Raw genomic sequence first — 13,407 nt, forward strand, 5'->3', positions numbered from 1 at the left:
ACTTGACCATAGATATATATTAGTTATATTATTTTAGTGATGGGCATAATGGTAACATTCAGATAATCGGAAAAAATACTCGAATTATTTATTTTCGTGCAAGCAAGACGATGCAAACTCTAGCACACCAATCAAGTACTTTTTGACTGACTGAGGTTTATTTTAATTTAACCCTAATATGATGAAAATTTGACACAATTATTTTTTTTTATAATGTGCTTAAATATATTCATTTACTTTATGTATAAATGTTTACAAAATTATTAATATGAGCACATTTTTGTACATGTACAGTATTTTCAAGCCGTCAGAAAAATAATATTTCAAGATTAAAGTAAGCCCATCTGTTTCGTACTTAGAATTTGATTGGTACTTGGAATAGACTTATTTTAACAAGAAAGAAAGGATCAAGCAATCGTGTTTATTAATCACAAGGAATATTAGTGAGTGAGGAAAAAGAGTTTCTGGCAGATTCCGTAGGTTGCTTATTGTTCATAGATGAACTTCTTATAAGCACTGTTAATGTTAGAGATTTTACAATGTGAACTCTTTTACAATCACCACAAAAAACTATTTTAAGTATTTAACTTGGGAATGATAATTTACACTTTTTTACCGACTTTTCACGATTTTAATAAATTGTAACAAGGAGCGAAAATAACAAGCACTAAGGCAAGATTTTTAGGAAAGAAACCAAAAAAGGAAAAGGGAATGTGAGTTGGAACCGGAATGTGGAATAATCATAAATCTGTGATTTAAGATTTTCACGGCCAAAAGTATTTTTGTTATTTGTTTTTGGGGTGTTATGCCGTGTTGCGCTATTTCCTTCTTTAGCTTAAAGAAGGAGTTAGGAGGAGGCTAAAGAAGGAGTCAGCGCAACACGGCATAACACCCCAAAAACAAATAACAAAAATCATAAATCTGATTCAATATTAAACACCACTTCTGCTATTTAACTGTTTTCACCACTCGCACTGAGCTTCTCAAGTTTAAATATTATTATACATTTCTTGAAGTCTTTCTTTCTCCGGCAACTCCTCCGTGACGTCACAAAATCCTGCCTGGAAATCTCGTAAGCGGTGTCTGTAAAATAAAAAATAAGATTGATGCAGATTCGTACGGGAAAATGTCGAATAGAAAAATTGTTGTCTTTTATGTACATAAATTTAAAAAAAAAATTAAGATTTTGATATACCTATTCTACGAAATAAATTCTTGAGACGTTAAAAATTTTAATTTTTTTAGAACACAGAAGTTTTTTATTATTTTAAAAAAAATATTAAATTATTTGGAAAAAACTATACAATATATTTTCAAAGGTGAACTCCGTTTTTTCCAGAACTGAAATAAAACACCTTAAGCTCGATAAATAACCTAAAACGTCACGCGACAAAGTGCATTAAAAGATATTTTTTTAGTCTAATTATCTGGCTTTCGGACTTTGGCATCAGTCAATCCATGCATTACTCACTCTAATTAAGAATGCATTTACCGCACTGTCTATTTGATGACACACCCACGACATCATCGTTGAATTTTTTTAAATTAACTTTTATACCTTCTAGCTTTCATGAGGTGAATCACTGTGCAACTGACTAATAAATAATTATTTCAGTGATTCCGATTTGGACATTTCGATTATTATGCACATCGCTATTAAACTCTTATCTCTGGTTAAGTGTGACAGAAAATGACAATGACAGTTCATGGATTTCGGTCAATTTCGGTTCTATAGATTTTACGAGTTTTGTTAGCAGCGGCCAATAACTTAAACAATGCTCTAATTAAAATATTACAGAAAGATCAGTGTTTTACAAATGCAAAGCGTATATTGGAAAATAATGCTGATTTAATAAAATAATGATATTCGCGAGTTTATTAACCTAAAACAGATATTTAATTGTTTGATCCATTGTTGTTATCTGCTGTTTGTTCTGGCATTATAACCTAAAATAGATATATAATTATTTGATCCATTGTTGCTATCTGCTGTTTGTTCTGGCATTATAAGTATATTAAAGTGTGTTATATATGTAATTGTAAAGGCGGTTAGCTTTTGGTCGTTGTTTCCTCGTTTTTTATCAAAATCTTAAAGCTATGGATTTAAATCTCAAGCGCACTATGAAACATAATTGTAAAAATGTTCCACCTGAAAATCCCTTTAATGACGAAGTTGAAAAGCAGCACTTCTACTCCATTTTAGCTGCTTTCAAATATTACAAGTATGTACCTATATGGATTTTAATAAAAGTAAAGTATTATATTTATTCCATTTGTGACGCACAAATCGAAGCTTTAGATCACAGTGGCCTATCTGCAAAAACATAGTTGAGATAAACGCAAATAAAGATTGGAGTGCTATATTCCCAACTGATGTGACCAACTTTATCTCTTAAACTGCTGTATGTACAAGATAGAACTTTGTGTCACTAATAAATATTATTATGGCATTACTGAAATCAAGCTTAACTCAAAACATTTGTTTTTGTAGTTAGGCCCCTGTGTAATGTTACTTGAGGTATAGAAACAAGTTACGACCGCCGCGGTAGAACGAGTTGCTCTGGACCCAGAGGTTGCACGCCCACAGCCCGGCTGGGTTCGGGTTCCCCTTTTCATTAGAGATGTGCAACTCGTTCAACGGTACAGAATGTTATGACAGAACTTCACTACTCCTCACGTGGCTGTTTGAATCTCCCAATTCGCAAATGTTGAGGCGTTGAGAAAAATGATAGTAGACTTCAGTAAAGTGAATAATGGTGACTTAAATCCATGTTGTGTTGTGTTCAGGACCGCAGCTCTGAACCGGGTGGAGCGGCGGGAACAGTTTGTGGACACTCTGCCTTTGCGTCACCAGGCCCGCCTGCCGCGCTACCGCCGCGCGCTGCAGGACATGCGCGACGCCATCCTTCACAACCACCAGCTCATCTGCCTCCTGGTGGAAGGCGCACAGTCCATATTCGAGAACGTGCCTAGTCAGGAGTTGCTCCTGCAGCACCTCCCCGGTGACTCGGGTGCGCCAGTGCCCAAACCTCATGATATCGAAAAGGTTAATCCCGCACAAGTATAATTAATATACTTATATAAAAATGTAGTAAGTGATGATAATGGTTGTATGTGTGTTGTTAGGTACACTACGTACTGAAGCAGGTGGTGCGAGACTGGAGCGCTGCGGGGGCCCTCGAGCGCTTGCAGTGCTACTCCCCCGTCATCCAGCAGATCCAGCGAGAGTTCCCTGACCCCAGGTAATGCCACCAACATGAGACTCAATTTTTCTGCAACATAAGCAATAAGGCAGCTAGAAATTTGCAATTGTCACATTCTAAATAAGAGATTCTGATAATAAAAAGTACAGTACAAAAGGAATTGGCTTTTGCAAATTCCTAGCTGCCTTTTTGCTTACGGCAGAATTATTATTATTTATTTTTCTGAAATCGCGTATTTAGTCAATAGTTTAAATAGCAGTGGTAAGTAAGTAGTGCAGTATTGTGGACTGTACCGGACTATGTATATGGAATGAGTGTGTTTGTCGCAGCGGGGTGAGCGTGCTGGTGCCGGGAGCGGGGCTGGGTCGGCTGGCGTACGAGATTGCGGTGCTCGGATATATCTGCCAAGGAAATGAATTCTCCTTCTTCATGATCTTCGCCAGTAATTTTGTGCTAAACAAATGTCACGAGGTATTACTTTTTTATTTTTTTTAAATGTTCGTGACAAGATTTAAAAAGGATGACATTAAATAATATAAAAATAAAATTAATCCTAATTAATTATCAACAGTTGGGTAACTAGAACAAAGGTTTTAATCAAAATATTATTGTAATTGAATTCTACCACAAAAGATAGAAAGGTAAGTGTCCACAGTACAATCAACTATTGTTAACCACTCGGGTCACATAGTGCTATATCTGTCACCAAATGACACATCTCATAAAACACGTTCTATTACATTTTCTTTTGGGCATACATATGTATTTATAATGTAAACAGATTTAGAAAGAGAGAACACCTAGCTTTCTCTTTGCATTTAGAAGTTTACTATAGACGCTCCCGTATAATTTGATATAATTCTATAAAACAGTTCACCTGATCGAGGTTTACCAATTTTTAATAAGTATTTAAATATAAAAAACAATAACCTTCATAAAACATTTGTCTAATATATAGTGGTAAATAAAGTTTATGAGAAAAAAAACATCAATAAGCGATTTTAAAAACTGTGGCTGTGTTTGTATAATTTTTTTAAATATTTTGAACTACATTCATAAATAAATACATTCAAAAACAGCAAATATATTTGATATTGAATGTATTTATTTATGAACTACATTCATAAATAAATACATTCAAAAACAGCAAATATATTTGATATTGAATCTCATGCAGTTATATTTGATGATATGATGTTTTTTATCTAGACCCGAGGGTTAAATTATATAAACCAGTACAACATCTGTGGTCATTGTTTAAATTAGGTAAACCAGTACAGCGTCCATCCGTGGGCCCACCAGCTGGTGAACAACCTGAATTGCGAGGAGCAGCTGAGGAGTGTTTCCTTCCCCGACACGAGCCCGGCGGCTCTGCAGGGCCAGGAGTTCTCTATGGTGGCCGGGGACTTTGTTGAGGTACAACCTGCCCATGTACATCTCATACTTTAAGTAATGAAATGACGGACTAAGCACGTAAGTCACTCCTCTTGTCCCATTTCAGGTGTATACCAAGGAAGCGGAGTGGGATTGTGTAGCTACGTGCTTCTTCATAGACTGCGCCCCCAACGTTATAGACTTCATAGAGACCATCTACCACATCCTCAAACCCGGGGGCATTTGGGTCAACATTGGTCCTCTGCTCTATCATTTCTGGTAAGCAATACACAATCTCTTCACCCTGTGCACGGTATATACATATTGTTCAAGTAATGCTCATGCCGTGACCTTTCTGCAGCGACACTGACACTGAGGGGAGCATCGAACCTCCCTTTGACATCCTCTGCGACATCATTCAGGACGTGGGATTCATTATCGAGGTGTGTACTTACTCTCCTATCTTATTGTCAACTAACTAACATTACACTATCACAGGGGTCAGCAGACTTCATCAAGTGATAAGAACCAAGTTCTCAAGGAAGCGGGATAGCAGCCATATAATAGGGGGTGGCTAGAGAGTTTCTGGGAAAGAAGAAACCAGTTCCTCAGACTATTTTCGTATCCTGGGGCGTAGCAAGGGTGACTAGAAAAATTCTATGATAAAAACAAAGATTTGAACGTAGAAATAACCGGTTCCTTAGATAAATAACTTTTAGGACGGGTTGTTTCGGAGAATTTGAACAATTCATCAAATTTCAACGTTCATTTACGGGTTCTGTGAAAGTCCTATTCAAATTCTGTTATTATATCATTATAGGCTAGTTGCTTGACAGAACTGAAATAAAAACAGAACTAAAAAATATCTTTCACAGAACTTGAAAATTAACTTTGAAATTTGAAGAATCGTTCAAGTTCTCCGAAACAACCCGTCCTTAAATTTCCATTTGACATGAATGTTTATTTTATACGTTCTGCATTATACAATTCAAAGTTGGTTCGGAGGCTATATCTCATAAGGTTGGTGTTGAGTGGAGGTAAACTTGGAGTTGATGTCTGTAGTCAAGGTCTGAAGAGTGGCGGTCTGCCGACCCCTATACTAGCCTAATACAATAATAACTTTGTGTGTAGTAAAATTGCAGCAACTTGCTCTAAAATCACATTCAATACCTAACTGTTGTGGAAAAATAGAAGTAACTTGTCAAATAGTTGTGTCAAAAATTGTATATTTTGGACCTTAACTCGTTCGGTGCCAGCTATTTTGTTGTTTTTTTTAATCCGCTTATCATAAGTTTATATGAGCCTACTTTTAAATAGCTACGTCGGAGGGAGTGATCGGCACTGAACGAGTTAATGTCAAAAAGGAGAATATATTCATTGGAGCATCAGCGGCAGATAACATATTACAGCTATAAAATGCTATTATATAATAATATTTGCATGGTCTTAAGTTAGCGAATAGCAGAGTTGAGAGTACACAACAATACTTTGAGGGATTTAATAAAAATAGAATTCAAAATGAATTGCAGAAATCAGAGACTGGAGTGAAGACCAAATACTTCCACAACCCGAGTTCCATGCTGCAGCACGAGTACGACTCTGTGTTCCTGGTGTGTCGCAAGCCCAAGCACATAGACGCAGACACAAACCTCTGACTGTATCCTCATCACCACAAATAGTCATAAGTGACCTTTACCTCTGGAATTTACCTTTTCATGTTACTCTCAATTATCCATCCTCTCTGTAAAGCTCAGTAGCTCAATACCTACTCCTATACAAGTAGACACGGGCAAAGCGGACCAAATGAATTGACTGTATCAGTCTGGTGATTTGGCTACCTTCGGCCTTGTTCGTGTGAATCGTTAAACTAATTAACGAAATTGGTGATTTATCAAATTAATAAATGCACTTAACATGCTAAATCTGACTGAATTGATTAATGGATCTGGCCGTGTCTGTAATTCAAAGGTACAGACAGGGCCGGCCATGTGCAGGCGCAATTGGAGCAGTCCGCTCTGGGAGCCAACCTGCCAAGGCGCCTATAATACCTAACTCCTAATACAGGGCCAGCCCTGGGTAAATACTTTACAAAGCTGGGTCTGCTGCTGGAGCGCAATGATCAAGTAACCTGTGACAATTATGTACATATTATTATTTCATTAGTATTTAGAATTTATGTATGTAGCATGACATGTGCCCAAGATTTCCATAGCCAACAAAACGCTGTTTTGTAAATGGAACAGTTTAATAATTGCTCCACTGAACGTTAATTGGTTAATAAACAAATGTGTCAATTGGTATCAAAACTGGTCAACTCCACTTTAGGTGAATTTTCAGGAAACACCAAAACAAGTGCTGGATTTGACTATTTTTCATACCACAGCCGCTTTTTAAACCGGTTTCTCTTACAAAATATGCGGATATGACTGCTTTTGAAAAATAAGAACTGTTCTTTTGTTAATAATGAACACAGTTCAATACTTAGTTTATTTTTTTTAAATTTTGGATCTGACCAGTTTTGATACCAAACAACTCAAATATGCAGTGAGACAGAACTGCCGATTATAATTTGGTCCCTCTATGTTTCGCTAAAATCTTGAATTATTATATGCTGTACAAATATATATTTTTTTAAAGAATGACTAAAAATTTGTTTCAATTATTTTTATATCTTTTTGATTTATGAGTACAAAACTCAATTGCTATGATACTATTATTAGTGCCCTGCTATAACTTTTATTCCAAAATTAAAGAACATAAAGTTTTAATTCAAGTAATTAAACTAAGTAGCGTATAAAACTAACTAATCATCATGCCGTTTCTCCGCAGGGGTAGGCAGAGAGGACGGACCACCAAACGACTCGGTCTTGGCACACGCTCCTTGCCTCATTCACATTCATACACACTCTTCTATTATTCTGACTCTTGACATGGCCCGACTCGAGTATCTTATTCACTTGATCGTGCCATGTCTTCCTCGGGCGTCCCAGACTTAAGTAGCATATAAATATTAAAATTATCCTTACGGTAACTTTAACGCTTTGTTTGTGAGTTAAACAAACTTAATAATCAACATCGCTACTTATCTCACCGGCTTGATAAAAATACAGCAAATATTGGGATGGGCGTAATAATATTATAAAGGTGCAAAGTATCTATGTTCGAAGTCCACGGACGCAGAGCAGATATGTCAACAATATGTCAGTGTTTGGTAATATTTGGTTCCAGAGTTTAACCAGTTTTGGCCCGTAGATACCTACTAGCATCGTTCAGAACAGACTTTATGTTGTATGAAATATGCCATAGGTTTTTAGCTTCCTTGTGCGTTCTGGAATTATTTTTTTTTAGCTCCATACAGGAAGCCCTGAGAAAAATAATTTCTCTTAGGGCCTATGTCATCTTCGGGGATGCTGTGTGAAGGGTTTTTTTAATGAGAGGAAGATCTGGGAAGGAAAAAGGTATGAGTGTAATTTGTTCATATTAAGATTAAGATAAACTAAAATAAAAAATAATATCTAAATAATAAATATGATAAACGCACTCTTGCTTGCTTATGTACTGGGGATGGTTCGCGGTATTGACTTAACCGAGTACCAGTTGTGTATTGATCAATTTCAAAATTTATTGAACTTACATGGACGATACATAAGTGAAACGATTGACCCATATGCGTTATTGAACTTACATATATTATGACTGAATGTATTGTCAAGAGAACAGTTCAAACTATCTAACTATCTAGCATGTAATCTGAAACACTCAAATCAGCCGTTTAGTTTAGTCGATATCATGCCAGTCGTTAACTCCTAGGAAATGGCAAAATAAAAAAAAGTTTAATAATAATAGGGATTAAAATGTATCAATGTTGTATCATGCCTGTATGCTCCTTGAGAATGTCTGGACATAGGTTTCCAAGTGATGAACAGTTAAGAAAAAAGTGGGTTGTGCCTTAAAAAGTTGGGGACCCCCGAGGACATGGACATAAGACATGACAAGGTTTAGTGAACCAAATGTTTTAAATAACTCAATGATTCAAGTATCTTTTGATATCCCCGATGAAATCATACTCACATGTAACAGAAATGTAATTGATAATCTTAAAGACACAAATACATTTTGTTAGGATTTGTATGGTCTGAAAATCATACACCAGAACATAAGAAGTATAAACAACATTGATGACCTCCTTGTATTTCTAGACCAACTTAATTTCACATTTGACAAACTAGTTTAGACCGAGTGCTGGATCAATAAATATTACACCTCCAAAGAGATACAATATTATACTGAGTATCACACAACTAGTGTAATAAATAAAGCTACATAGTGGTATTGTCATGTACGTGAGAGATGGTGTGCAAACGTGAGTTGACGAACTCACTTTATCACAGGCAAACTGTGCTTAACAAAAACATATGTATATTGGAAATCTATATATCAGCATCATTCCATAACATCGATACCTTTCTAAATTCACTCCATTATATCTTTAACAGCAAAAATAATCCAGACCTGAATATTAACACTATTTGAGACAATCATCGTCAATCTGATGATTGTTTATGTTTTCAATCGACACCCCCACCAGAGTACGAGTAAATCCTGCTTAGATCACTCGTTTGTCATACACAACAATTTCAGATCATTATATATACCACAGCTCTAGGCCTAATAAATAAGCCTTCCACCCTTGCTAAAAATAAATATATTTCAAGAATAAATTACAGCAGCATGCTTGAAGAGTTACGTACAGAAAAGTGGCAAAACGTACTAGACCAAACTGATACTGACCAAGCAATGCAGGAATTTATCACGAAATTACCATACTACATAACTAACCAAACTGTCAACAAAGTTATTCCGAACAAATAATATAAACTCATGCCATGGATCTCCCCTGGCCTAGTCAAATCTGTCCACAGACGCAATCAACTTCGCAAAAATGCTAAAAGACAACCACAGAATATTTTAGTACAAGAACAATATAAGAAATATAGAAACTTGTGTAAAAAACTAATTAAATCTACAAAATAAAAATTTCTACGAAAAACATGCATACACTTACTCCAAAAAGTTTTTGGGAAATATTTCCAAAAATTATCAAAACAAAAAAAATAAGTCTTCCTTCATACAATCGTTAGACATTAAAAACACAAATACTTATATCCCCAAAAGGATGGCTAATATTGATAACCACTATTTTACTTCAGTGAAATCATTACTGTAAGAAAATTGAATCTGAACTAGCCAACATACCCTCAACTATTCTTAATCTAAAGAAGTCATAAACATGATAGATAAACTCAAGACATCAAATGCTTGTGGGCCAGACAAAGTTTCCTCAAATCTGCTGAAAGTATTAAAAACGCTTATAGGAAGTCTTATTGCATTCATCTGCAATCTTAGTTTCAAGTCAGTCTTTTCTTCAGTCAGTCGGTCAATTCTTATATTGATTCATAAAACTGGAAATAAATCGGATGTACACAATTACTAATCAATTTCTCTCCTCAATTCATTCTCAAATATTATTGAAAAAATCGTCTTTTTTGTACAAAATATGTATGCTAATTCATCCAAATTTCGACTCTCCTAAAACGGTAATTCCTCCTAGTTGGACAGTCAAAACATTTTACAAATGTACAGTATGTATTTTCTGTACTAAACAGATAAAAAAATAATAATTAGGTGTGGTAAATAAGGTGTATAGGCCCATTTCTTTTATCATATTTATAAATTATTTATCTTTGTATTTCCATAATGTAAAATTCATTATATATTTGTAGATGTCCTAAAGCTTTTCCAGATTAAAAAATGTTTAAGTGATGCACTTATCCTTCAGCAAAATATAGATAGACTTGCGCTGGTCTGAAATAAATTAATTATTCCTGAACATGAAAAAATGTTTCACATGTGTTTTTACCTTTCACGGAATCCAATATCTACATCGTATTCAATTAATAATAACGAAATTGTATTAGCACCATTCGTCAAAGACCTTGGAAGTTATTTTTGACAGGAAACTTACCTTTGATCGTCACTGCAAAACAATTTCCAATAAGGCCATGCAAATTTTAGTTTTTGTAATACGTAACACAAGGACTTTTCGTTGAGTCAATGGAACTATATTAAATGAAAAAACACAGTTTGTAAAACAGTGCTTTTATTGAATTAATAAATGACAGCCAACCAGGATTCCGGGGATAAAGTGCGCTAACTTCGGGAGGTGATTCTACATGATGGTAGAAGTAAAAAAGATAATTACCTTTTTTCGAAATACATTTTCCCATACAAAAATATTTTGGCATAGAAGAATATTTATTTTTCCATACAAACAATTCAACTTTTTTACCTAAAACAACCTGTGTTAAAATGTTGGAATTTCGAAATAATTTATATATTTTTTTTACTTGTACTATCGTGTAAAATCACCCCCCGAAGTTAAAGCACTTTACCCCCGGACACCCTGTATAATGTCACACCCCAAAGTATTTGCTTTCTTCGAAAAAATCGATGAAATTATTTTACTGCTCCTTTGTGAGATTGCATCTAGAATATGCATCTCTTGTACGGTCTACTTGTATTGATATGATTATACTTGTAACTTACACCGCTTGCAGAAAGTACAAAGGAAGTTTCTTAGTTATATTCAATACAAGTTGCGACAACCTGTAATTGACATCTGCTACAAAATATTAATGTCCAATCTAAAATTACCGCTACTTTTTACCTGTTGAACTATTATTGATATTCTTAAACTTGTTAAATTGCTGAATAACTTCATAGACTGCCCTTAAATGTTATATCTGTGTCCCTGTTAAATTTACTAGACTCCACAATCTTTTCCCCTATGACAATCATAGCAATAACTATTCGTATCACTCCCCATTAGTGCGATTTCAGCGAACCGCCAATACATTACAGACCTTTTCCATATATTTAAAAACCTCTCCGTCCAACATCAAAGGAAAAATGATTAGTTGTGAATATAACTAATATGTAATATATGTATGTACAGATATGTTATTACTGAATAATTTTTTTAAATTTTCAACATTTATTATGTTTGTAAAAGCCCTATGGGTATTCAATAAATAAATATATAAAAATAAATGTTTGACGACCTGTACACGAGACAATCATTCATTCAGATTGGTCATTAAGTACTGCACAAACAAGGGGGAAATTGTGGCGGGGTCGACGGCCGACAACATCTGCTTGGTGTAGGTCAGGAACTGTCGGCGCAGGCGGGCGAGCTGCGCCGGGGCGGGTGGCGGAGCGGCAGGCAGGCCGGGCACCAGGCCACACGCCGCGCGCTCGCACACCTCCTGCGTCATCCTGTCCACCCGCTGCAGGAAGGTGGTGGCCGTTAGGGGGGCGTTCTGCGTGCTAAGGTTGGGGGGTGGTGGGGGCCGCTGGAACAGGGCTCCGTGCACCTCTGCTAGCGCCCTCTCCCCCTCTTCCTCCCCCTCCCCCCACATCACCAGCGGCTGGTCCCATCTGCTGTGGGCCATCGGCTCTTCAAACCTGTTACCAGACAACAACAATATCACCTTGTGTATAGTCTGCAACCATGTCATAATTTAAAGTAGAGAGCAAATTGAAAGCAGAAGCAAAGTGCTCGGTGCGGGAACAAGTGGATGGACCCACCTGCTGACAAGGGCATCAAACACCTCGGGCTCGTAGGGCTCCTCTCCGTCGGGGGCCCGGCTGCGAGCTGTGGCGATGTTGGCGATGCAAAACACGGTGCACTGCGTTGTCTTCACAGCCTTGGAAGCGCAGTACAGCTCATAGCGGAATCCTGCAAATTACACAAGATATCACTTTTTTTTTTTTTAATTGAATAAATAGTTAATACATATCAACAAATAAGCCCTGCTAAGCCAATTGAATTAGTTTGTCAACAGGTGCTTAAAGTTTAGTTACAAATACATTTTTTTAAGTTATAATTTACATCTTATATCTACAGAATCCACATTTTTTCATACAATTTTTCATAAATATCATTTTTTCACCATATATTTAACCTTATTCATAGACTTACATTAATACACATATTACTGACTTCCCAATGGAATTCCTGTCCGGTAGATGACAGTCTGAACGTGACATCTGCTCTGATGATGGACACAACAAATGACACATTGCCTCAGGAAGGAGGAAGAAGCGCAACACTGCTTAGTATCCCAAAAGTCGGACAACATAATAACACCTTTTTAAAACTATATTAAGTTAGTATATGTAATTAGAGTAGGGGTGTATAAGCCAACGTACCTTTAATGTAGTTGCCTGAATCCAATATCACAACGTCTTGTTTATCCAACAGTCTCATCACTTCGGATTTTAAAACTCCACGAATGTGCTTTTCTTTTAGCGAATCTACGTAAAATGCATTTTTCTGGTAACCAGCTTTTTTTAATTCATTAATTTCTGATACAATATAGGCATTCTTTTTATGCTCCCTCTCGATGTATTCTTTAATTTGTAATGCTTTTGTGCTCTTCCCGCTATTGGGAATGCCGCACATAACAACTAGAGGCATTTTTATGTTTATTTTCTTCCGAGATGTGCAATCCTTTGGGAGGATTCAGATAACCTCCAAAATAATAATATATTATGGTCTTACGGTCAACCATAAAATTTGAGTGTGATTTATTGTCTGAACTATTTTCAGTGTACCAAACATACATTTTTATTTTATTCGTAATTAGGTCGCGCGTATTTTACTCGAAGTAGCCATCGCAGCAACTATTCTAACCTATAAACTCACATGAAAGCAGACCATAAGCAGACTGTCAAAGTCAAACCTTCTGTTTCTGTACTTCTGTCACAA

At 36.1% G+C, this 13,407-nt stretch overlaps 2 protein-coding genes across 2 annotated transcripts; one reads left to right on the forward strand and one right to left on the reverse strand.

Moving 5' to 3' along the window:
• The first annotated feature begins 1,726 nt into the window (after positions 1 to 1,726).
• On the forward strand, positions 1,727 to 7,222 carry LOC149415193 (protein-L-histidine N-pros-methyltransferase CARNMT1). The gene is made up of 8 exons (XM_089642701.1): positions 1,727 to 2,222; positions 2,788 to 3,046; positions 3,127 to 3,242; positions 3,533 to 3,674; positions 4,470 to 4,619; positions 4,705 to 4,856; positions 4,939 to 5,020; positions 6,107 to 7,222. The coding sequence occupies exons 1-8, from the start codon at positions 2,098 to 2,100 to the stop codon at positions 6,230 to 6,232; spliced, it is 1,152 nt and encodes a 383-aa protein (XP_089498827.1). The 5' UTR covers positions 1,727 to 2,097; the 3' UTR covers positions 6,233 to 7,222.
• Positions 7,223 to 10,454: 3,232 nt separating this feature from the next.
• Positions 10,455 to 13,407, reverse strand: LOC149415194 (protein KTI12 homolog). Its single transcript, XM_089642703.1, has 3 exons — positions 12,849 to 13,407; positions 12,225 to 12,375; positions 10,455 to 12,101 (listed from the first exon to the last, which is right to left on the reverse strand). The coding sequence occupies exons 1-3, from the start codon at positions 13,114 to 13,116 to the stop codon at positions 11,714 to 11,716; spliced, it is 807 nt and encodes a 268-aa protein (XP_089498829.1). The 5' UTR covers positions 13,117 to 13,407; the 3' UTR covers positions 10,455 to 11,713.

The sequence above is a fragment of the Hesperophylax consimilis genome, chromosome 18 (assembly GCF_061612785.1).
Source record: "Hesperophylax consimilis isolate HC1 chromosome 18, BYU_Hcon_1.0, whole genome shotgun sequence".
NCBI lineage: Eukaryota > Metazoa > Arthropoda > Insecta > Trichoptera > Limnephilidae > Hesperophylax > Hesperophylax consimilis.

Excerpts from the sequence above, each read along its gene's own strand:
- LOC149415193 (XM_089642701.1), top strand. The coding sequence starts at position 2,098 with ATGGATTTAAATCTCAAGCGCACTATGAAACATAATTGTAAAAATGTT. Across the intron at positions 4,620-4,704 it reads TGGCCGGGGACTTTGTTGAG|GTGTATACCAAGGAAGCGGA; the intron begins GTACAACCTGCC and ends GTCCCATTTCAG. Across the intron at positions 5,021-6,106 it reads ACGTGGGATTCATTATCGAG|AAATCAGAGACTGGAGTGAA; the intron begins GTGTGTACTTAC and ends AATGAATTGCAG.
- LOC149415194 (XM_089642703.1), bottom strand. The coding sequence starts at position 13,116 with ATGCCTCTAGTTGTTATGTGCGGCATTCCCAATAGCGGGAAGAGCACA. Across the intron at positions 12,376-12,848 it reads TTCAGGCAACTACATTAAAG|GATTCCGCTATGAGCTGTAC; the intron begins GTACGTTGGCTT and ends TGTAATTTGCAG. Across the intron at positions 12,102-12,224 it reads TTTGATGCCCTTGTCAGCAG|GTTTGAAGAGCCGATGGCCC; the intron begins GTGGGTCCATCC and ends GTCTGGTAACAG.